Source organism: Pygocentrus nattereri, chromosome 22 (assembly GCF_015220715.1).
Source record: "Pygocentrus nattereri isolate fPygNat1 chromosome 22, fPygNat1.pri, whole genome shotgun sequence".
Lineage (NCBI taxonomy): Eukaryota > Metazoa > Chordata > Actinopteri > Characiformes > Serrasalmidae > Pygocentrus > Pygocentrus nattereri.
Window position 1 is genome coordinate 15,071,441 of NC_051232.1, and position 25,315 is coordinate 15,096,755.

At 41.4% G+C, this 25,315-nt stretch overlaps 1 protein-coding gene across 1 annotated transcript in view; it reads left to right on the top strand.

Moving 5' to 3' along the window:
• LOC108413826 (SLX4 interacting protein) overlaps nucleotides 1-25,315 on the top strand; it is a 109,902-nt gene that overhangs the window by 70,875 nt on the left and 13,712 nt on the right. The window contains exon 4 of the mRNA XM_037533069.1: nucleotides 24,070-24,147. Within this exon, the coding sequence (XP_037388966.1) occupies nucleotides 24,070-24,147 (78 nt within the window). The remainder of the gene's footprint in view (nucleotides 1-24,069; nucleotides 24,148-25,315) is intronic.

Here is a 25,315-nt window from a genome sequence, read left to right on the forward strand (position 1 = left end):
TCTTTGGTCTGTTGAGGAGCATATCGAAAGGCAGATCATGTGTTTCTGGGTTAGTCATGGCTTTTCTACCTGCATCCTCTGTTCCACAAGACAACCCTTTGGCTCAGTATTTTTGGATTAACTGCAAATGTATTCGTTTGAAAGGGCCATTGCATTTGTACCGCATTTGTATTAGTAATATTAGTAAAAAAATGAGTTTCCTTAGGTTTTCTTGTCTGATAATGATTTGGTTTGTCAACTATAAACTGTCCTTGTATGATCATTAGTTCTCAAATGTCACACGAGGCAATTTAGGGAAGCTGTGCCCTCTCGAACATGCAAGTAAGAGAGTTTTGTCTGTTTTTTCGGCCGTGAAAGCGCTACTTTCAGCCACTCCCCGTGTCCGCCGCGGCGATGCAGCATGGCCGCTTTGTTTACACCCGGGACCAGCTGATCGCGCTGCAGCCGGTCGGCATGGCTACCAGGACAAAGAACATCCCCAAAGAGCTTTGGAGACGGACGCACAGGGGATGCAGAGGGGGAATAAACCAGCGCACGGGGAAAGCGAGGGAGAGACGGCGGAGGCCTTACTGAGAAGAAGGGATATAAGCAACGTCTCCCCTCCGTCATCATGGGCAACGTGAGGTCGCTGGGCTAATAAGATGGACCGAGCTAACAGCACTAGCCAGGAGTCAGAGGGAGTATCGGGAGTGTAGTTTTAATGTGCTTTTCGTTGACATGGCTACACCAGGAATCGCGGATAACCATGTTTCCATCAATGGCTTCCAGACTGTTTGGGCCGACCAGGGCTGCACCGAGAGCGGTAAGCGCAAAGGAGGTGGGCTCGCGGTGCTAGTTAATAACCACTGGTGTAACCCTGGTCACATTACCATCAAGGAACGTACCTGTTGCCCGGACATTGAACTGTTGGCTGTCGGACTCAGGCCATATTATCTACCACGCGAGTATTCGCATGCCATCATCGTGACTGTCTACATTCCCCCCTCTGCCAACCCGACGTCGGCAAGTGACGTCATTTACTCAACTACAGCACGTCTCCCGAGTGCCTTTATCGCCATGTCAGGTGACTTTAACCATGTCGCTATGGCCAAGGCATTACCACACTTCACGCAGTATGTGGACTGTCCCACCAGAGAGGAAAGAACACTGGACCTGCTGTATGCTAATGTTAAGGATGCATACAGCTGCTCCCCTCTCCCCCCTCTGGGTAGGTCAGACCACAACTTGGTACACCTCAGCTCCTGTTATGTGCCGCTGGTGAAAAGTCAGCCTGTGACCAATCGGATAGTGAGGAGACGAACGAGGCACTGCAGGATTGCTTTGAGGCTACTGATTGGTCTGCACTCTGTGAGCCACATGGAGAGGACATCGACGGGCTCACAGAGTGCATCACGGACTACATTAACTTCTGTGTGGACTCCAATGTCCCAACCAGGACTGTTAAATGTTACCCAAACAACAAGCCGTGGGTAACAAAGGACATTAAGGCTCTCCTCAACAAGAAGAAGAGGGCCTTCAGAGCTGGAGACAGGGTGGAAGGTGAGAACAATCCAGAGGGAACTGAGGACAGCTATCAAGGAGGCGAAGGAGAAATATAGGAGGAAGCTGGAGTGGAAACTCCAGCAGAAAAACATGAGGGAGGTCTGGAATGGAATGAGGACAATCACCAGCTTCAGGTCCAGCAACAAAGGAGGAGCAGAGGTCAGTGTGGACGGGGCCAACAAGCTAAATCTGTTCTTTAACAGATTTGACACTGCAGGCTCTGTCCCCCCCCAGCCTGACTCCTCTGCTGCCAGTCCTCAGCAGACTATCCCACTCATGCCCCCTCCTGATAGCCTGCTCCCCTCTCCAGAGGGTCCCCATGATGTGGAAGACATCCTGCATTGTTCCTGTTCCAAAGATGCCACGACCCAGTGACGCCAAGGACTACAGGCCAGTGGCACTGACGTCTCATGTCATGAAGACCATGGAGAGGCTCGTCTTGGATCAGCTCTGACCCATAGTCCAGCCTTTTCTAGATCCCCTCCAGTTTGCCTATCAGCCCCGCCTGGGAGTTGAGGATGCCATCATCTACCTGCTCAACCGAGTTTGCGCTCATAAGCCAGCCAGCTTTGTGAGGGTCATGTTTTTTTACTTCTCCAGCGCATTTAACACCGTCTGGCCTGCTCTTCTGGGTGATAAGCTCACAGTGATGCAGGTAGATGCCCCCCTTGTGTCCTGGATTGTTGACTACCTGACTGGCAGACCACAGTATGTACGCCTGCAGCACTGTGTGTCGGACAGAGTGGTCAGCAACACTGGAATTCCACAAGGAACTGTCCTCTCTCCCTTCCTCTTCACCCTCTACACCACGGACTTCAGCTACTGCACAGACTTGCCACCTTCAGACGCTTTCTGATGACTCTGCAATAGTTGGATCTATCAGCAAGGGAGTGGAGGATGAATACAGGGCGACGGTGAAGGACTTTGTCGCATGGTGTGAGCGGAACCACCTCCAGCTCAATGTGACAAAGACAAAGGAACTGGTGGTGGACCTGAGGAGGGACAATATCTGTGACCCCTGTGTCCATCAGTGGGGTCAGTGTGGACACTGTGGATGATTACAAATATCTGGGTGTGTATATTGACAATAAACTGGACTGGGCTAAGAACACTGGAACCTCTACAGGAAGGGCCAAAGTCGTCTCTATTTTCTGAGGCGCCTGAAGTCCTTCAACATCTGCCGGACTATGCTCAAGATCTTCTATGAGTCTGTGGTTCCGAGAGCTATCGTCTATGCTGTTGCATGCTGGGGAAGCAGGCTGAGGGTGGCAGATGCCAACAGACTCAGCAAACTGATCCGCTAGGCCGATGATGTTGTGGTTGTGGAGCTGGACTCGCTGACGGCACTCTATGACACAGTGATGAGACACAAGAGCTCATTCAGCTCAAGACTCACTCTACCAAAATGCACCACAGAGCGCCACAGGAAGTCATTCTTACCTGTGGCCATTAAACTCTATAACTCCTCCCTCAGTGTGTGATTCACAAACTCCATACGAAACTATTCATATGTGTAATAATAACAATTGTGTGTGCAATAACTCAGAGGGACACTAACTTAATTTGAATAATTGTAACTGCTTTATACCTGATGTTTCATATTACTATCACAATCACTGCCACCTTACTATATTCATAAGTACTTAAATCTTGTGTACATACAAATTTCTCTATATTGTCTTAAATTATTAGTAAAGTGTTTTACATAAGTGGCTGCAACTGTAACAACTGCAATTTCCCCCTGGGATCAATAAAGGAATCTGAATAAGATAAGATAATCCTTTATTAGTCCCACAGCAGGGAAATTCACAGTATTACAGCAGCAGCAGAGTGACAGGAGTAAGGCACTCAGTAATATAAATGGGAAACAGTATAAACATTATCAACATTATAAATAATAAAAAATAAAGCTAAGTCTCTAGACTATTTACAGGAAAATAAGGATAATAATAAAATAAAGTAAGAATTGCATAGAAATCTGTATTGCACTTAGGAACATAGGAACATATTGCACAATGAAGAATGTTCACATTCTGTATGTGTGTATATTGTATGTGTGTGTGGTCTACTGGGAGCAGTGCTGGTTGAACAGTCTCACAGCAGCAGGAAGGAAGGACCTGCGATAGCGGACCTTCACACACTTGGGGTAAAGGAGCCGGTCACTGAAGGAACTGCCCAGTGCTGCCAGAGTCTCATGCATAGGGGTGGGAGTAGTTCTCCAGCATGGATGCTAGCTTGTTTAGCATCCTCCTTTCTCCCACATCCTGCACTGGGTCTAGAGGAGTCCCTAGGATTGTGCCGGCCCTCCTGATCAGTTTGTCCAGTTTCTTCCTGTCTGCAGTGGAGATGCTGCCACCCCAGCAGACCACTCCATAGAAGATGGCTGATGCCACTACTGTGTCAAAAAAGGTCCTCAGGAGTGGCCCCTGCATTCCAAATGACCTCAGTCTCCTGAGCAGGTAGAGTCTGCTCTGTCCTCTCCTGTAAAGTGCAGCAGTGTTGTCTGACCAGTCCAGTTTATAGTTCCAGTCCAGGTACTTATAGGAGTCCACTCTTTCAATGTCCGTTCCATGGATTTTCACTGCTGGAGGGGGATGTGTGCGCCTGCGGAAATCCACCACCAGTTCTTTGGTTTTTCACACATTGATCTATAGGTGATTCTGCAGACACCAGTTCACAAAGTCCTGAATCAGTTCTCTGTACTCTCTGTTGCCCTCATTTGTGATGCGGCTGGCGAGTCATCAGAGAACTTCTGTAGGTGGCAGTTTGGTGAGTTGTACATGAAGTCTGCAGTGTACAGGGTGTGGGGCCCCTGTATTAAAGACCACTATGTCGGACACACAGTCCCTTGTCCTCACATACTGTGGACGGTTGGTGAAGTAGTCCAGGATCCAGTGTGTTAGGTGATGGCCCACCCCTGCCTGTTCCAGCTTGTCCTTCAGGATGTATGGTGTTGGAAGCACTGGAGAAATCAAAGAACATGATTCTCACAGTGCCCCCAGGCTTCTCCAGCTGAGAAAGAGCTCCATGCAGCAGGTAGATGATGGCGTCATCCACCCTGATGCCAGGTTGGTAGGCAGACTGAAGTGGGTCCATAGATGAGCTCACCATAGGGCAGAGTTGTCTAAGGACCAGCCTCTCCAGTGTCTTCATCAGATGTGATGTCAGTGCCACCGGCCTGCAGCTGCTGAGGTCCTTTGGGTGCTGTGTTTTTGGCAATGGCACCACACAAGATGTTTTCCACAGTTGTGGTACTCCCCCAGCTTCAGGCTTGTGTTGAAAATGCACTCCACTATCCCACACAGCTGATCTGCGCAGGACTTGAGGAGCCTGGCCCTGTAGCCTTCCTCGCCTTGATCTTCCTGAGCTCATTTCTCACCTGGGCTATTGTGAAGGTCAGGCTGGAGCAGGCGGGGTGGGGGGGTTGCTGAGTGTGTGTTGAAATGTGTGAACGGGGAGTTACGACAACCAGCAAAAGAACCAGTGGGGGGTGGGTGTGAGCTGAAAGTTGTTGGGCTGGGGGTGGGTGTGATAGAGGGGGTAGAGCAGCATGCTGGAAGTGCCAGACAGGAGGGTTTCAGCAGAGATGTCTGTGTAGTGGGAGGGGCGGGTGATCAAACCTGTTGAAAAACAGATTGAGATCGTTCACCCACTTTTGGTCCCCTACCGCTTGAGAGTTTGACTTCTTGTGGCCAGAGATTGCTTTAAGGCCTTTCCAGACCCCGCTGACATTATTCTGCTGTAGCTGTTCCTCCATCTTCCTCCTGTAGCTATCTTTCCCCTCCCGGATCTTCCTCCTCAGCTCCTTCTGCACAGCTTTCAGCTCCTCCTTATCCCCTAATCTAAAGGCCCTCTTTTTCTCCTTCAGAAGAGCCTTTATGTTAGGGTTAATCCACAGCTTGCTGTTAGAGAAACACCGTACAGTCTTGGTGGGTACAGTGTTCTCCACACAGAAGTTTACATAGTCCGTTACACAGTATGTGAGGCTGTCTATGTCCTCCTCCTCATGATCACACAGCACTTCCCACACTGTTGAGCTGAAACAGTCCTTCAGAGCCTCTTCAGTTTCCTCAGACCATTTCTTTACTGTGCGGGTGACTGCTGGTTCCCTCTGTACAAGAGGTTTGTACACAGGCAGGAGATGAACCAGGTTGTGATCAGATCTTCCCAGGGGAGGGAGGGGTGATGACCTATATGCCTCCTTTGTGTTGGCATAAAACAGGTCCAGGATTTTATTGTCTCTGGTGTGGCAGGTTACAAACTGGGTGAAGGTGGGCAGAGTGGAGGATGGAGAAGCGTGGTTGAGGGTGCTGTGTCTGCAGTCTGCTCACAGATGAGTGCAGGATCTCACAGGCAGTCTCAGCATTGGCGGAGGGGGGGCATACGTAGTTACCGCGATTACATGCGAATATTCCCTGGGCAAGTACAGGGGTCTCATGCTCACGGCTAGCAGCTCGATGTCCTTACAGCAGATTTGCTCTTTGATAGTGATGTGCTTGGGCTTACACCATCTATGTGAAAGTGTAATTTTTTTTTTCCCCATTCTTGCTTGTTGTAACATTTCAGCTGCTCACAGTCCAGGATCTCCTGTGTTGTATGTAGTGGTATATTCTGAATGTTGTTGATAAATGGCTTCTGCTTTGCATAATAGTCTGAACTTGCATTTGTAGATGCTTTGAAAATATACTGCTCTGTAAGTGTTTAGTGTTGTGTTATATGTCATTATATTAAGTATTGTGTGTGCCTGTACTGTGACTGTATTTAGAACATTCTTCTGTCTATTCTCGTTTGTCCCTACATGGTCATGTCTTTCTCACCTGTCACTTGTCATGTATAATCTAAGCTTAATCTTGGCATCAGTCCAGCTATAACACTGCGTCAATCCAATGTCTTATGGGCTGGCGAGGTGTCTGGTACCTGCATGCTTCTCCACACATACAGCTGGTGCCCCTGGTACAGTTAGGGTTTGGATTCTTTAATGCAATGACAAACTGTGTTTATTGACAAGCATTTTCTGAAGTATTCCAGATTGTACATGGTTATATTAATTACAGAAGCATGTTGAATTTTAATGCAGAGCCATCTGAGAGTTCAAAGGGCAGAGGCATTCAATATTACATGACTAAAAGTGTGTTAGTGCAACAGCTCAGGTGAGAAGGCTGATGTTCTCTTTCTCTGATTGACTGCGGCACTGGGGCAAACTCATAGGTATAACGTAGTAATATTCCACACAAAATCTATTCCTGAGGCAGTGTGTGTTTGGACCTTGCAGAATTTGCTGGTTCTGGCCAAATAGCTGATAACTTTGCTAACTTTGTTGAGAAACATCAAATCCTTGCTTAGTTCAGAGTTTATTATATTATTTATTTATATACCCCTTTTTACAACAGGTGTTGTCATAAAGCAGGTTTACAGAAAAGAGTCCATACCCCTATAAGCAAGCCAGTTGTGAAAGTGGCAAGGAAAGACACCCTAAGAGCAAGAGGAATAAACCTTGAGAGGAACCAAGACTCAAAAAGGGAACCCATGCTCTTCTGGTCGACACCAGATAGCAAACGTTTGTATGAATTATTAAAATACAGAAATGGGGAAAAACAGGTGAAGCCATCGTTATAGTTAAATATTCTGAGTCTGTGCAGCAGCAATATCGACAGAAAGGTCAGTTCATGCAAGTGAAGTTTGCACCGCGTTGTACAGCGAGAAGCTCCATGGCAGTTAAACCAGTCCAGAAGGCTGGTGAGCAGTGGGCACCTGATCAAGGCAGAAGAAGCAACAGCATGAGACCACGCAAGATGGGCAATTGTTCAAATTGTTATTACAGCCCAAGAGGGGGAGAGCCAGATAGTAACAAATCAAATCAAATTTATTTGTAGCACGATTTACAATTGATGTTGTCACAAAGCAGCTTCACAGAATTCCAGTAAAGACAAAGTTTTAACATGAATATAAAACCCCCAGGTGAGCAAGCCAGGGGCAACAGTGGCAAGGAAAAACTCCCTCAAAGCTGAGGAAGAAACCTTGAGAGAAACCAAGGCTCACGAGGGGGGACCCATCCTCCTCTGGTCAAACTACCTACAAATGATTATACTACTAATATTAATAGCAGTAGAATTAGTAGTAGTAATAGCTAGGAGTCTATGAAAACTTCAATGTAGGGTGGGCAGCTAGTCCAAGGCAGGTGGCGGTAGCTGGGGTGTGGGCAGCTGGTCTGAAGTGGGTATCAGGAAGGCTCAACAGTCCTTCAGTGTCCGGCCGGACCTATGGGCAGTTGTGTACTTGGAAAAAGGCAGGGAGATGGAATTAATATTGTTCTGTTTGTTTATATGTAAAACAGGGAAGGTGAATATTTCCAGTGTGGCTAATGACCATGGCAGATCTGACTATGACAGCTTAACTAAAAGAAGAGAACCAAAAGGACACACAGACACGAGAGCACTCTGAAACAGTTTGGCATCCCTCCGCTGCACCGTCCACAAACCTGAGTGACTGCGTACGAGCAGCGGGATGACAGCACCAGCGTCTCAGTAACAGAGACATGAAGGCACCCTGAAATGTCAGTGTCCCTCCACTCCACTAATCAGCAAACTTGAGTGAACGCGTGAGAAACCCCAGATCTGCACCTTTTATCTAACAGGAAAGCTAATTACCATAGGATTGACTAAACAAGTAGGTTTTAGCCTACATTTAAAAATTGAGCCTGTGTCCGAGAAGGCTCTACCCCCTGATGTAACTTTATTCATTCTAGGTGCTAATATTAAGCCAGCACCTTGTGATCTTAGTAGGCATGATGGTTTAAAATAAGAGAGAAGTTCACTCAGGTACTGAGGGGTGAAGCCTTTTAGAGCTGTATATATCAGTAAAAGAATCTAACTGAAAAAAAGTGTAGGTTTGATAAAACTGGGCTGATATGGTGAAAGTTTCTGGTTCTGGTGTTCTGGACTAGCTGAAGCTTGTTAAGGCTTTTGCTGGAACAGCAGGGCATTACATTGATCTAGCCTTGAAGTAATAAATGCATGAACTAGCTTTAGAGAGCATTTCTTAATTTAGCAGAACTGTGGAGGTGCAGGAAAGTTTAATAATATTTGCTATATGTACAAAAAAGGACAGATCGGGATCTATCGTGAAACCAAGATTTTTTGCAGATGTACCTCATGCAACTGAGAAACTAAGTTTGTGTTAAATTAGTTTTTGTAGCAGCTTTTAGACCATGAAGAAGAACCTCTGTTTTATCTGAGTTGAGTAGGAGAAAGCTACTCAACATCCAGGCTTTTATGTCTTTTATACAGTTGTCAATCTTGCTGTTTCATTTTGTCATCCTGTTCGTTTGATATATATAGCAGTGTGTCATCAACGTAGCAGTGAAACTCGATGCAGTGTTTACTGATAATGGTGCCCAGTGGTAGCATATATAATGTGAATAATATAGGTCCTAAAACAGAGCCTTGTGGAACACCATACTTTACTTTTGCAAGAACAGATGATGCACCATTTACATTTACCATCTTATAGTGTTCAGTGAGGTAGGACCTGAACCAGGAAAGAGCTGTTCCTGTTACCCCTACAAGGTTTTCTAGTCTATCTAGTAAGATAGAATGGTCTATTGTTAGATCAAGGAGTATCTAGCGTAGAAAAATTTTCTTGGTCAGAAAATAATAAGAGATTGTTTCACTAATTTCACTAGTGCGGTGTCTGTATTATGTTAAACCACTCTGCCTAAAACCACACTGAATTATTTCATGTATATGATTCTTATGTAAATATCAAATCAAATCAAATTTATTTGTATAGTGCTTTTTACAACGGATGTTGTCACAAAGCAGCTTCACAGAACTCCAGAAAAGACAAAGTTTTAACAAAAATGTAAAAAATGTAAAGACCCCCTGGCGGGCAAGCCAGGGGCAACAGTGGCAAGGAAAAACTCCCTCAGAACTGAGGAAGAAATCTTGGGAGGAACCAGGCTCACCAGGGGGACCTATCCTCCTCTGTTCAAACTACCTACAAGTATTTTTAATAGCAGTAGTATTGGTAGTAGGAATAGGAGTCTATGAGAACATCAGTGTAGGGTGGGCAGCTAGTCCAAAGCAGGTGGTGGTGCTGGGGCGTGGGCAGCTGGTCTGAAGTGGGTAGCAGGAGGGCTCAACAGTCAGTCGTCCTTCAGTGTCCGGCTGGACATGTGGGCGATTGTATACTCGGAAAAAATAGCAGGGAGAGGGAATTAGTTATATTCTTTCTGTTTGTACGTAAAACAGGGGATGTAAACATTTACAGAGTGTGGCTAATGACTCCGGCAGATCTAACTATGACAGTTTAGCTAAAAGGAGAGAACCAGAAGGACACACAGACACGGCAGCATTCTGAAACAGTTTGGGATCCCTCCGCTCCACCGTCCACAGACCTGAGTGACCGCGTGCAAGCAGCGGGGACGACAGCACCAGCGTCTCAGTTTACTATAATTCCCTGTGTCCATGGACCCCTGGATCTGCTGCCTTTATCTAAGGGGGAACATTACCTACCAAAAGCTAAACTGAACAAGTGAGTTTTCAGCCTAACTTTAAAGATTGATACTGTGTCTGAGTCCCAAACATTTTCTGGAAGATCATTCCAGAGTTTGGGGGCTTTATAAGAAAAAGCTCTTCCCCCAGCTGCAGCCTTCTGAATTCTGGGAACTATTAATAAGCAAGCACTCTGGGATCTGAGTAGTCATGATGGCTCATAAGGGGAAATAAGGTCTTGTAAGTACTCAGGAGCAAGCCCATGTAGGGCTTTATATGTCAATAAAAGAATTTTATAATCAATACGGAATTTAACAGGCAGCCAATGAAGTGATGATAGCACTGGACTGATATGATCAAATTTTCTAGTTTTAGTGAGGACCCTGGCTGCGACGTTTTGGACTAGTTGAATTTTGCTTAAATTCCTGCTCGTACATCCTGACAGTAGTGCGTTGCAGTAGTCTAGCCTGGAAGTAATAAAGGCATGTACTAGTGTTTTTTTTGGTTTCCAAACCAAGATTTGGTTTCTTGATCAGGGGTTTGATAACTGCTAGTTTAAAAGCTTTGGGAACATGGCCCAGACTAAGGGACATGTTTACTATAGTTAAAATAGGGTTTATAATAACTGGCAGTACTTCTTTGAGTAATTTTGAGGGAATTGCATCGAGTATGCAGGTTGTGCAATTTGCAGAGGAAATAATCTTCTCTAGCTCTAGCTGTGGGAGTGGGTAAAAAGTTTCCAGACTCTTTTCTACAACTGTGTTTTGTTTTATATCAGCCACGTCAGATGACAGCCAAGTTGGGTTTAATAATGTGGGTTGAATTTGTTGTCTAATATTTTCAATTTTATTATTAAAGAAGTCCATAAAAACCTCACTGGTGAGAGTTGCTGAGATTTCTGGTTCAGTACCTGCCTGATTTTTTGTGATTTGGGAAATCACACTAAACAGAACTCTAGGGTTATATTTATTATTCTCAATCAGCGAGGCCAGATATGCTGAGTGAGCTTTTGTGAGAGCATTTCTATACTCTATAAGGCTGTCCTTCCAGGCAGAGTGGAACACTTCCAACTTGGTTTGTCGCCATTTCCGCTCTAGTTTCCGAGCTGTTTGTTTTAAGGTACAGGTTTTATCGTTGTACTATGGGGCAAGCTTTTTCTGCCTTATTCTTTTTATTTTAAGTGGCGCCACATGTTGTAAACGTGGATCTGGCAGATTTTCTATAAATTGTTGGGCGGTAAATGGTTTTATTGAGCGCTTTGTAGAATAACGAGGGCACGTACATATATTATGGCTAAGACGTAGTTCATATGAAATTAAGTAATGGTTGGAGATTGCTGAGGTTTGCGGTAGGATATTAAGCTTGTCTATGTTAAGACCTAGTGTCAAAACTAAATCTAACGTGTGACTGCAGTAGTGTGCAGGCCCTGTTACATTTTGGGTAAAACCAACAGAGTCTAGAATTGAGGTAAATGCCTTTTTTAGTGGGTCATCTACCTTCTCAAAGTGAATGTTAAAATCTCCTACAATTATTATTTAATTTTGGTGAATTACACATACTCCACCTCCCTTGCCTGATAATCTTGGCCTATGTGTATAATTATAGCCTACAGGCGTGGCTTCATTTAAAGCTGAATATTCATCTGGTCTAACCCACGTTTCAGTAAGACAGAAAATGTCAAATTTATGATCGCTTATAATTTCATTTACGATGACTGCTTTGAGTTTAGTGATCTTATATTGAGCAGTCCAAATTTTAGATCTAAGGCGTTAGTGCTAACACGGATATATGTTGATTAGGTTGTTTAAACGGGCTAATTGAGTTTTTCTATGATTAAATTTAGTTTTAATTCAGGGCAAAGACACAGTCTCAATAGAGTTGAACTTGGGTGACGCCTCAAGACGAATCACAGACGGTTGGTTTAGCCTGTCTGTCTGCAGCCTGGTCCCAGCTCTGGACTATTAGCAGCTGTTTACACTACTCTGCCGACTAACTAAAAGACTATGAGCTATGCTGCACGAAAGTAAGGCAGCACCCTCCCGCGTGGGGTGGATCCCTACCTATAAGACCAGGCTTGCCCTCAAAACGCAACCAATTATCTATAAAGCCCACTTGATTTTCGAAACACCACTTGGACATCCAGCAGTTTAACGCCGAAAGCCTGCTGTAGGCTTCAGCGCCGCGCCGCATTGGGATGGGGCCATAGCAGATTTAGGCATCGGACATCGTCTGGGCCTGTTTAATCACCTCTCTAATATTAGCCTTAGTTATCTCAGACTGCTGCAGACGGATATCATTGGCCCCTACATGAATAACTATCCTCGAATATCTCTTATCAGCTAACAGTCTAAGGTTGCCACTAATGTCCGGCGATCTGGCTCCCGATAAACATCTAACAGTTACTGCTGGCGCCCCTAAAGGAGTAGCTAATTTCGGACAATAGAGTCTCCTATAAACAGAGTACTTTTTAAAAGGGGGTTAAACTAAACATGCCACACTCTGAGCAGACGAAACAACCAGTAGAAGCCATGATATTTCAGCTATTTACCGCTTTTGTTCGATTTAGAAGCTAATAGCACAAAACGTTGCCGCAGTCCTCAGCCGCTCGCAGTGACGCGCTCTCAGTCGTTCGCAGTGACGCGCTAAATAGGAACTTAATTGTTTTGCCGCAACTTTTTCCAAGGAATGAAGATTAGCTTTCTTAATCAGAGTCTAAGTAATGCTAGTTTAAGAGTTATTGTAATATAGCCAAGGCTAAGAGAGGAGTTTATTATTGACAAAATAGGCCTGGTTATTTCTGGTAAAAAAAAATTTCGAGTAAACCTGTAAGAATCTAATATGCAAGTAGAAGATTTTGATGAGTTTGTTGAAACAATTCTGGCCTCTCTGCAGTAGTTACAATATTCTCAAGATCTGGATTGGCATTGTAAGCCAGCAGGTTTGTAAAGTTTAACTTAGTCAATTTAGAAATTGCACTAAATAATAATCTAGGATTATTCTTATTGTTTTCTATGAGAGAGGAGAGAGGCTGAGCTGCAATAAGTGCCCTTCTGTAGTCTATAGGGCTCTCCTTCCATGCAGCCTGGAATACTTCTAGTTCAGTCAGGCACCATTTTCGCTCAAGTTGTCTGGCAGTCTGTTTTAAAGCTTGAGTTTGATCACTGTACCACAGGACAAGCTTTTTTGCCTTATTACTTTACTTTTTAATGGAGCCACATTAGAGTAGAATGAAAAGTATCATCTTAGCACTTGGCCATAATATTTAATTTCGTAGCAATAGAATAGAATTTGCAACCATTTGTCACTGTGTTTGCACACTGTAAAATTATACCTTTGCATTTAACCCATCTGTGCAGTGAAACACCCACATACATGCACGCTAGTGAGCACACACACTAGGGGGCAGTGAGCACACTTGCCCAGAGCAGTGGGCAGCCATATCTATGGCGCAGTATGCCCAATATTGCAACATGGCCCAATAACTGAAATGGAGACTTTAATTGGTTTTGCCTCTAAATTTGACCATATCTTTGTGCATATATGTCAGTGCTCCATAAAGAGAATATAGTTCTTATTTCCAATATAAGCTGTCTCTATCAAAAAGTGCTAGAATATCAAAGTACTGTGTCATTTGCCAGCTTGCTTCTGTTCCATATTATTGGCCAACCAACTTCTTAGTCAAGCCCTAATTTGTATTGGCTGTTGTTTGTACTGAACATTGTTTTAGCCCTTTGTCACTGAGCCTTTCTTGGGAAGATCAACCAACAGGTCTGCTATGTGCCTAGTTCTTTACAAACGGACTCAAACACATGAGTGAGAGGTTTTAGTGGGAGAGAGTTAGAGCAGAAGAGGTCTGGCTTTAATGAGAGCCTGGAATGGCTGGCTTTAATTTACAACCCCCCAACACAGAGTAGAACAGCACATAATTCAGATTCTCAGAAACTGTCCCCCACATCAGTAATTTCAAGGAAACAGTTGCGAGTGTGAGTGTGTCTGTGCTTATCTTACTATGTGTCTCACCTTTGCTGTTGTACTACATGTCAGTGTTTGATAAATTGTTCACAAGTGAATGGATACATTTAACATTTGGTCATATTTAAAGGTATGATTGCCACTACTATTTAGTTAAATTCAAGTTTTATGAATGTAGTGCTTTTATGTAGTACTATATGAGACATTCTGTCCACCTACTGTCCACTCTCGTAGACACTCCTACTTTGTGGGTCCACCTTGTAGATGAAGTCCGAGACAATCGCTCATCTGTTCCTGCACACTTTGTATTGGTCGTCTAGTTCATCAGTGGTCACAGGACGCTGCACATGAGACGCTATTTGCTGGTTATTTTTGGGTGGTGGAGTCCAGCAGTGACAATGTGGTGTTAATGTCCATTCGTACCAGCACAACACTAATACACCACCAACACGTTAGTGTCACAGTTCTGAGAATGATCCACCACCCAAATAATACCTGCTCTTTGGTGCTGTCTGGGTCCTGACCACTGAGAACAGGGTAAAAGGGGGGTAACAAAGCATGCAGAGAAACAGATAAACTACAGTCTGTAATTGTAGAACTACGAAGTGCACCTATATGTTAAGTGGAACTGATGAAATGGACAGTGGGTGTAGATACATGGTGATGTACTTAATGAAGTCAATGGTTGGTGTAGATTAAATTATGAACTTATTTTAAAACGCAAAACATTGGTCACTGGTTATTAATATCAGGTGTTATAAACAAGGTTTTAATTATTGGTTGTCAGCACAGAAATTCTTTATTGGTGCACCTCAAATGGCCACTGATTTCTGTATTTATCTCATGATGCAAGAGGGGCTAATTTTACAGCAACTGCAGTACTTTAAAATGTAAGATCGTTTACTCTCTCTGGCCAAAGAAAACAGTGTCTGCAGTGGTGCACATTAAGCTCTCATTGCTTTGATTAGAGAGCGCATATAGAGTGGAGAGTGTCATGCCCTGCTTATGCTTGTCATGTTCTCCTGCAGGATAAAAGACTTCTTTGATACTGTGTTTGTGAAGATGCAGACAGAGTTGTACAGATTAGAGGAGATTAAATGTTCTCACTTTTCATAAGCATGCTGAAGTCATTCCTGACTGAAGCGATGTTTATGTTCATGTAGGTATGGGCTTATCGGATTAATATGATTACACCAATAAAAGTGAATTATTTTGTAGACAGAAAGTTAACAGGAAGTGAATGAGGCTGTTGTTTTGAAATACTTTTTTTTTTTTTTTAATAATTCTTGAAAGTAGATATTTATGCCAGAAGCATTTTAAGCCATCAAATGTGTGTAGACATGCTTTAATTTGTTTATTACTGTTAAATTCTGTAAGGCATCATTATATATATATCTATAATTATAAGGCAGTTCCGCAGGGCAATGCGATGACAAGCTTTCCTGGAAAAAATAAATTTAAGGTGGTGGATAGAAGCAGTTTCATTTGTCATCAAGTGTACAAAGCATTTAATTTACAGTTTTTGTGATGTTGATGTTTGTTTTACAGTTATAGGTACATCCGAAGTATTGATAGATTCTCATGCTCGCTAACCATTGCCTCAAGTTATTGTTTAAAATGTGTTGATGGCTAGCTTACCTATTGGGTAGCAAGTTCTTGTTGTTATTATCAGATCATAAGCTATGTAATGTTACCTATTGTTAGCGTGCTGACTTGGCATTAAGATAACCCCAAAGCAAAAAAAAAAAAAAAAAAAAGCTCCCAGTTCATTTCCTCTGCTTCAGGGTCATCCTCGTGATAATGTTATGTTGTCTTGTTGGGCCATGCCGCTACATTTCATAACCACTTAGAAAAGGTCACCCAGATGTTAAATAGATCAGTCATGTGCAAATATTGTTTCAGGTGGACAATGAATAGAACGATAAGACACACTGCCGGCTTGGCCTGAGCTACAGTTATGTATCAAAGTGCTTCCAGGAAAGCCCAACTCTCGGTTTTCATGTGGCCACACACACTCCACTCCCCCTGCAATCTTACCTGGCCTAGTTAAAGCAGAACACAATGGAACATATTTCCTCAGCAATAATGTAACTTTTTAAAAAGGTTGTTTATTATTTATTTTTTAAAGAAGTCTTTGCTTTCAGAAGCTCTGGAGATACAAAAAGAACCTGTATTAATTGGTTCAAAGTCAAATTGAATAGTCCATTTTAAATGACTATAAACTATAATCTATATAAGCTATAATCCTTTTGCAATGGAAAGTTAATTATTTTCATTACTTTAAACATTACGTAAATGGAAGGAATGTCTGCCGCTTTTTAAGACTCTCCTTGTATGTTTCATTTCAGATTGTCCTCTGCATTCTTTTGGTTTGTCCTCGTTTATATATATATATATATATATATATATATATATATATATATACATATATACATATATATATACATATATATAAACAGATGTATAGCGGCATAGATTTCAGCTCTGGCAGTGTATCTGGATAGCCTGTGGGGCGACATGTTGTGGTGATGTCTTGTGGTGGATTATGATGGAGCAACATATTTCAAGGTCAGACAGTTCATCTCCCATGTCTCTTCTATGAACATTTTTTGTCTTTCTCACAGTGGCAAAATGATGTGATGGCTATACACATAAACGACCATGTTGTGCTTTTGCTTAGCAAACTGCGTGGGTCTGTTACAATGACATTGTGGTGGACCACATTAATATTCCAACCTGCATGACACTGCCAAAGCAGACCTGACTGAAGTAAACAATCTATATATCCTCAGCTGATTAAGTGTAGTGTAGGCACTTATTTTTGTTAAAATAGAGACTACTTGCTCTCAAAGAAAGCATTAGGTATACCAATAAAAAGAAGGCCAAAAGATAGATCATTGATTACAGAGGAAAGAGGAAAGTCATTGCAAACATTTATATAATTAGCAGGTACTCTTGTTAAGAGGAACTTGCAGTGACGGAGGAATGTTGCCTTAGGAGTTGTGCCTGTGGCTTTCCCGTCTTAACAGGGAATCAGACCTTCAAGCTTCTGCATGAGGAAGTATGGGGTTATCCACTGTGCTTTTTAGTGGGTGAGTTGAAAGGAGATGTTCTGTGGTACAATGCTACTAGTTTATTTCTCTCTTTTTATTTTTGTGATGACCCTAATCCCTGACATGGTAAATATGATTTATTTTTCTCCATTCTAGTGACAAGCCAGCAGTATGCAGATGGACAGTATTATAGTGCTTTGTTGAAAAAAGGCTTTTGGGCTCAGAATTTGATGAGTCAGAGGTATTTTATGAAATTGAGATGAAACTATAATTTTTAATTGTTAGTAGGAAATGAGTAGTTGCATTTGCATTTGAAATGTTTTGCAGTTACTTGACAATCGTTAGATTATTATTTAATTTTAATAATTAGTTCTAAGTTTGTATATTTGTGTCCAAGTTTATAAAACTCTGAAATGTAACCATGTTGCTGAAACTCTGCCTGACTCCTTGCAGTTGTTTAAAAAGTCTTATTGTGTTAGAGTTTATAAATATTAAGCCTTAAAGGTAATTAAATAGTGAACATTTGAATTGATGGGGTCTTAACTACCACATAAACGCTGATTTAATACCTTCATCTGGCTTTTTTCCCCTTCTTTCTCCCCAAACAGAACTTTCTTGTTTATTATTTGGCTTATTATTATTATACTTAAACAGCAATGCTTCTTGAATAAGAAAAAGATAATTTGTCCTAAAACATAAAAAAAATAAATAAATGACATAAAAATATCATTAAGGCATTAAATTTAATGTTCTGTCTAAATTTAATTTAGACATTCTGCAACAACACTATTTATCATTTTAAAACAGATTTTGAGTAACCTGTTTGTGATCCTTGAAAATCATTGCTTCTTTTCATGTTTGGTCAGATAGAACCTTATAATTCCAAGTAGGAAATGAGTTCTTAGGATTAGAAGGTTCTACCTGCAATCGACCTGTTTGAAAAAGTCATTTTCATGTATGACACAGACTTGTTCTATATAGTTTTGCTATTTAGAAATCTTTGAACCTCAATATCTCAAAACTGCTCAGAACGCAGATAGAACCTTATAATTCCAAGAGGATGATTTCCCATTTATATTTATATTCACAAATATATTGACTGTCCATGGATCATGCGTACCTAAAGAGCACCAACAATCCTTCAAGGAGCATAAGATGTGAATGCTAACACTTGCCTAGCATAAGAGCCTGGGCCAGAGTCCAAGAGCAATTCACAATTTTTTTCCCCCTTTAAGGTCGAACAACAGCTGATGTCTCAAGTTGTGCCTTTCTGTGGTTCCCAACACTGCAGCCAGACATCCTAGTCAGCCTGCCCTCGGAATTGGCTTGCTTAACTCACTGGGGGGTGGGGCTTTATTGGAGGAGAGAATAAGGCTAGGGAGGGAAGAGTGTAGAAAAGTTCAGCAAGTCTGACCAAGAGAGTTTTCAGAAACATAGACATGATTAACAATGAAAAGAAGCTATTTCCTCCCTTTCTGGTGACCTCAAACAAGGGTACAACAAACGACGGATTGATGCCAATCTGCTTTCGTCTGAGGGAAGGCATCCAGAATGGGTTATTAGAAGAGAGCAAGTGAGAGAGGGGAAAAGTGCCTCTGGCTCTGGCTCGCTCAAGAAAAAGACAAATGTTATGACTGAGGAGTTTCATTTTTCCCATAACTTTTAAAAGCCCTGTTTCTGGTAGCAGAGCCGAAGAGATAAGGCCATTGATGTATAGCTATGTACACTCTCCTTTTGTTTTTTTTTACATCTTTTTTATTGACCCTAAAGTCATTGCTATCTTATCTATAACCTGGTGTTGCATTTCTGTCCCCAAAAACAAACCTTTCTCAATGAATCCCTGAATTTGATATTAAAACCTTATCCACTCTCACTGACCTTTTTCATTTGACGGAATCGGTGAGGAGTAACACCTGAGGGTTCATTTGATTCACAGTAATCTTAATCTATGCCTGTCACAATGCTCCAGGCCGCAGTCTTGGGTAGAAAATTCTGGGAAGGTCTTTTGTTGTCATCCCTAATGCTATCTGGAGCATGTGGGAACTTTCTTTAGCAGAAAAACACCCATCAGCTGGAACCAGGACATAAATATCTACTGCAGAAGCCCGTTTGCCAAGTTAATTACTTTCGCAAGATAATTACTCTTTCTATTATTCTCTTGGAAAAATACTCATACATGCTTATTATGTAGTATCTTATCTACATTGACTGCAGTTTGAAGTTTCATCCCTACAGGCCTTAGTTTTAACGGTTTTCCTTGCAAATGTTTTTCAGCTTGCTAATAAGTAAAGTCTTGTATAGAGAAAACGTTTTGAATGGAATAGTAGAAGTGCAAGAGAATACAAGTGCTTGGGTGCAGCATTCTAATCAAAATCCTTTCTTTATCTTGAGAAATTTAATCATGGTTTTTATAGTGTAGAATTCTCATGCACTATACACTGCAAGAATAATTAAAGCTTCATAAATATTTTGTTGAGCTGCAGCTTGGAGATGACGTTTGGGGCTGCTAGAAGCTAGAAGCCACTTGTCAGCAGACTGAAATAATTATAGCCATTTCAAGTCATTTTGTGGTGTAGAACTCAAATTGAAAATGAAAATTGAACAGTCTGCACACTGCAGCAGTCTTTCAGGATAAGATACACACTATGGATGCATCCACTCTTCAAAAGTTATTCTTAGTTTCTTTTTGTTGTTTTTTGTAAGTTGGTAGCAAATGGCATATTTAAATGTGCATTAAGAAACACCGTATTCTGAATGTTAACCACAAGTATGCAAATGTTTGTTACCTATTAATGCCACATTTTTCTTTTTCATTTAAACTTGACAACAAAATAAACAACAGAACGTGAATTTTGAACATTTTAAAACAGTGAATAGTTATGTCACGTAAAATGAAGAGGAAATATTTGAAATACATCAGATTAATTTAAAGTAAGTAGTTAATTTCTCCTGCCCCCCCCCAGACTGAATGTAATATTTTTGTCTTTTCACTATCCCCTAGTGTCAGTGTTACATCAGTTTAGTACATAGATTTATTTTTCTTTCTTTAAATCATTGAGATATGAACAGTCATTCAGAGTGGTTTGATGTGAAATGCTCAGTTCCAGAGAGACTTACTGAGTCAGAATCATTCACATTAGTGGTGTTGGGAACCAGGGGCCATATTCCAGAAACGTCCTGTCCTTTTAGGAAGATCTGACAGGTCAAGATAATATTTTTTTTCACAAATCTGTATTACAGAAGCCAATCTTGTCTTGATTTAAGAATCTTATCTCAAGTTAAGAAATCTTAACTTACTCAATCGAAATCTACAATCAACTGTCATGTCTATTGCCTAGCAACCGGCCATATGCAGACAGCTGAAACCATAGATATGAAGCTGAACCATTTAAGGTGGAACGGGAAAATTTGAACAAGATGCTGGCAAATAAGCTAACTCCAGCTTCATATGAGGTGCTAACATTGATCTATTATGAATACACAAATTAAGGAATCCTATAATTTACTGAGCTACAAAGTAATAACCATTATCGTAAATAAATTACTACTACATACACGTGGGTTAAGATCCCTGAATAGACTATTAAATGAAATAAGCTTAATATAAAACCAGAGGAAGAACGATCCAACAGGTTCTCTGTGCATCACCATCCACACGGCCATATCTACACACAAACATCACACAAACATCAGGAAGGATCCCTGCGTTTGCTCTATCCCTTTTTCTGAGGGATAATATTCTTGAAATAGTTATAGTTAACACATAATTAAACTAGTCAAAAAGGCAGCTAGCTACTGTTACTGATGTACAAAATGTCAAACAAACAAATAAAGTGCAATAAACAAAGTTAGTAATATTGTGTCAGCACTTTGGAGGTTAGGGAACAAGCCCTGTGACCAGAACGTCGCCGGTTCGATCCCCTTGACTGACAGTCCACGACTGAAGTGCCCTTAAGAGACACCTAACCCCCAATTGCTCCCCGGGTGCTATGGATAGGGATGCCCACTGCTCTGGGCAAATGTGCTCACTGCCCCCTAGTGTGGGTGTTCACTAGTGTGCATGCATGTGGGTGTTTCACTGGACAGATGGGTTAAATGCGGAGGTCTGATTACACAGTTGGCAAATGGTTCTAAATTCTAATTCTAAAAAGGTCAAACGAAACTAAAGTGTGAGGAAGCGAAAGTTAAGTATATTGTTCCAACCGCTTTAGCCGAGCACGTTATTCCTCCTAATGAATAGTTACCCATTCATCTATGTCTCCTCATTATTCACCACCATCACTGTAATATCCGGAATATTTTGGCAACTTAGGATGTTTCGGTAATACCGTTTTCTTACCTGGAAATAAGATTATAGACTTAAGAACTGTTGTTCTGCAATAGCTTGCGTACTAGCTTCAGTCTTAACTGAGGTTGCCATGACAAAAAAGCAATTCTCAGACTTTAGAATGTTCTGTAATATGGCCCCAGACATCTGAAGGGCCTCTAAAAGCTACATCACCAAAAACTCTTACACAAAATGAGCATGAATACGCTGCCTGGTGCTTTGTTTGATGATGACATTTTGGCGTGGGTTTAATCCATCCCTTTCGAAAGCCTGTATAATGAGTACTTGGCTAGTCGATTACTCCTGCCCCTCACTAAACTGAATCTAATATTTTAGTGTTTTCAGTATCCCCTAGTGTCAGTATTTTATCAGCTCCTTACTGTACATACTTCTCATGCAATCAAATATGAAGATTCCTTGTGATTCACAACCTGTTACTACTTCACTTTTACCAATAAGTTTCAGGACATAATTTATACTGGTACATGGTGGGTTTGTATGTATGTTTGGGGCATTATTGATGCCTTTATGGTTTGTTACAGTTTTTCGCAGTAGACAGAGTGTCTGGGGAAGTGTTCAAGGCAACTGGGCTGATGGATTCCCATACCTCTTTGCTTGTTTACAGCAGCACCAGCAGATAGCTTGCATGGTTCACCAGGGCCCTTTTCTTGCAGACAGATTCCACTCAGATTAGTCAACACTAGTCTGTCTTTGTCCCAGTTTGCCTTGCATTCCTAGCACAATGACAAACAGAGCCTGGTTAGAAGATTCTTCTCTCTCTGCCTGGTGCCTCTTAAATTAAAACCGAATGAGTGCATAGTTCCTCCTACAACAGCAGGCTGAATGAAGTCATTTTGCAGGCCTCCTCACAGAGTCAGTGGTTCAGGGAACATAATGAGCAAAGCACCCTTCTGGTTGCCAGGTGGATGAATACCTTACTGAAGAAAGTTTCATGTTCATCTGAAACAAAAGTACAAATAATAATATGAAAAAATAGTGTTTACTTACTTAATATCACTATGTGTAAATGAACCAGTGTGAATGTGTGTTTTGTTTTTTCACTAGAGGCATTCGATGATTCAGTTGTGGATGTTCACAGTATTCTAATTCAGTTTGTTTTGATATCCATATACACAAATGTATAGTACAACAAAGTTTTTGATATTCTTGGGTATATAAAACATTTACAAAATATGTTTAGTCTTTTTAATTCACATACAGCATCATGGGGGCAAAAGGTGGCCTTACCTCTGTAGTGGCTTGTTTACAGCAGCACCAGTAACATTTTCTTTATTCCAATAATGATGCCTATACTGAAACCTTGAGTGTTACTTAAATCTTCTAAACTTATGTTTAGAAGATTCTGTGTACTTCAATGATTAAGTTACGAAATCAGTGAGAGATGTCTGATGTGAAATGCTCCATGAATGCTCCTAGAGAAACCTACCACGTCAGACCTCTTTATATATAAGATGTCCAAAGTGTTTAATGGCTCTAAAAGCTACATCACAGAAAGTTTTTACATGAAATGTTTAAAAATACACTGCATAATGTCCCGGCCATAATTTTAAGATAGTTTTGAGAAGATTTTGGCCTAAATTGCATTTTTAAAAGCTTTTAAAGGCAGAGAGTTACATGTAGGGTCTTACAAGGCCAAATAGTCCCCAAAGAAATCTTGAGTTGCAAAATTTATCCAATTAAACCATTTCACTTCAAACCATTCGACTTTTGAAAAATCAGGGGAATTCTTCTTTAAGATTCTGAAAGTAGACTATCAAGCTTAAACTTCTTAAACACTTCACTACTCCAACGGAATAAATTCACAACTATCATATCACACATTGTGAGGATGAAGTCTTACAGGCTAGATTTGTTACAGGACTGAACTGGATTGCACCCCCCCCCCCCCCCCCCCCCCCGCCCCAATAAAACAAGCGTTTCTGCTGGTATGAATCTGATATTTTTACCTGGTCATGAATCACACCTCCATCTCTAGTAATAAAAGTACTAGTAAAAATTTTTGATTGAAGTTATTTAAAGTGTCATGTTCCTCAGTTTTAATTAGTGTTACACATAACAAAAGTATTTATTGTATTTATCCAATGTTCATTGTCACATTGGACTTTGTGCAAAGTATAGTGTCATGAGTTCATAAAACACTCTCTGGGGGTGGGGGGGGGGGGGGGGGGGGGGGGGGGGGGGGGGGGGGGGGGGGGGTTGTAAGTACTTGAAGTGTTCAGTCAGCCTTACGGTAGAGTTCAGAAGGCAGGCTGTCCCAGGAATATCTGAGTTCTTGCTGGAGCTTGTGAGGCCTCTTCTCTCATTTATTTAAATGTTATTTTTTTCTCTACACCATGTTGCCTTTGTGCACTGTATGCCACTTGTGAGATCCACTTCTTTGAAGAAGCTGTATTTATGTATAATATTGACCTGCTTTGCATTTGATATCTTACCTGTCCCTCATAGCACTCTCTCTGTTTCTTCATGCGCAAGTGAAGATCATTTGAATGCCGTATTCTATCCTACCACAACTGTTATCGGTTTTTGGAAAAGTATGCTATGAAAATATAACTTTTCCTAGGATTGTTAGTCTTCTGGTTGTTTGAAGAATCCTGTGCAGAATGAAATTTGAATGCCACAGACTTGTGTCTTTAGGTCTTGACAAATATGTTGAATTTGACAGGGCAAACCCTTCGCCTGGCAGCATATTTCATGAAGCGGCATGTCAATCTCCGATGTGTTATCAGACAACACTACCAAGGTGAGTTAACTCACAGTAATGTGGACAGCTCATTGAGACTTGGGTTCATCAATTTTGACAGAAGTTAGCCAAAGCTAAAGTCAACAGCCAAACCAATCCAGTCCCTCCTTTCAGTGTTCTCACCAAAGCCTCATCCCCAGAGCATGTGCACACGTTACATAGGACAGAATGCCTGAATGCTGGTGTTAAAGCATTTGTGATGGATTTTGTCATTTTTTTCTTAGAAGAACTGTGTAAGTGAAAAATCATAGAATATAAATAGCCTGTATTAATAAAACATAAGAGAGGCCTGTCTCTAAGAATACTCCATCAGTTATTTGCAACAGCAATAATAAACTGATAAAAATACAGTATAAAATACAATAGAGTGCTAGCCTTGCACTTCCCAGGGGTAGGTATCAGGAAGAGTATAATTTCAACAGGTGTTAACATAGCATTGCCAAATTTCTACTACCTTTGATATAATTCTTCCTGTTGAACTTCATACACGCTAAGCACACCAAGATAAGTCACCAGAATAAGTTTGATTTGAATAAGACCGTTCACCCCAGAGATAAGGGGGGAGGGAGTATTATTTTGGCAGGTGTAAAATACTGACTATGTAAAATCTGATATTTTAGAAATAATTAGGGTAATTTTGTTCAGTATGACATTTTCAAAGAATCTGAAGAGAAACAAAAGTCATGTGTCAATAATTATGAGGAAAACAATGATACTGTAGTGTCACAAGATCAGAAGTGAACTTTGTTCTATGTAAGGGCTCTTAATACTTATAGTTAGGAATGAAAGGCATTCAGTCCCCCAAGTGCTGTGCCAGCAGCCAACATATTTAGTTAATGAAGGAAAATTAAAGTTGTTTACGTAGAAAACACTGAAATCGCAAATGGAATCTGTAGCATCTATATGCCTGAACATGCACGCAAATGGAGAGGGATACCCCTGGTGTGAAGACCAGTCTCACCCCCCCCCCCCCCCCCGCATTCTCTGTTAATTTTTCAAAAACCTTCAGCAAGTTAGCACGTTTCACTGTTATGCAGTCCTGTAGAGAAAACTGTAAATCGTGTCACCATTTTAAGTTGTGTGCTGATTTTGTTGCGTGAATATATTTGAATATATTTATATTGTATAGTTTAAATACAAGCATGATTCTCTTGCCCTCTGTTGCACA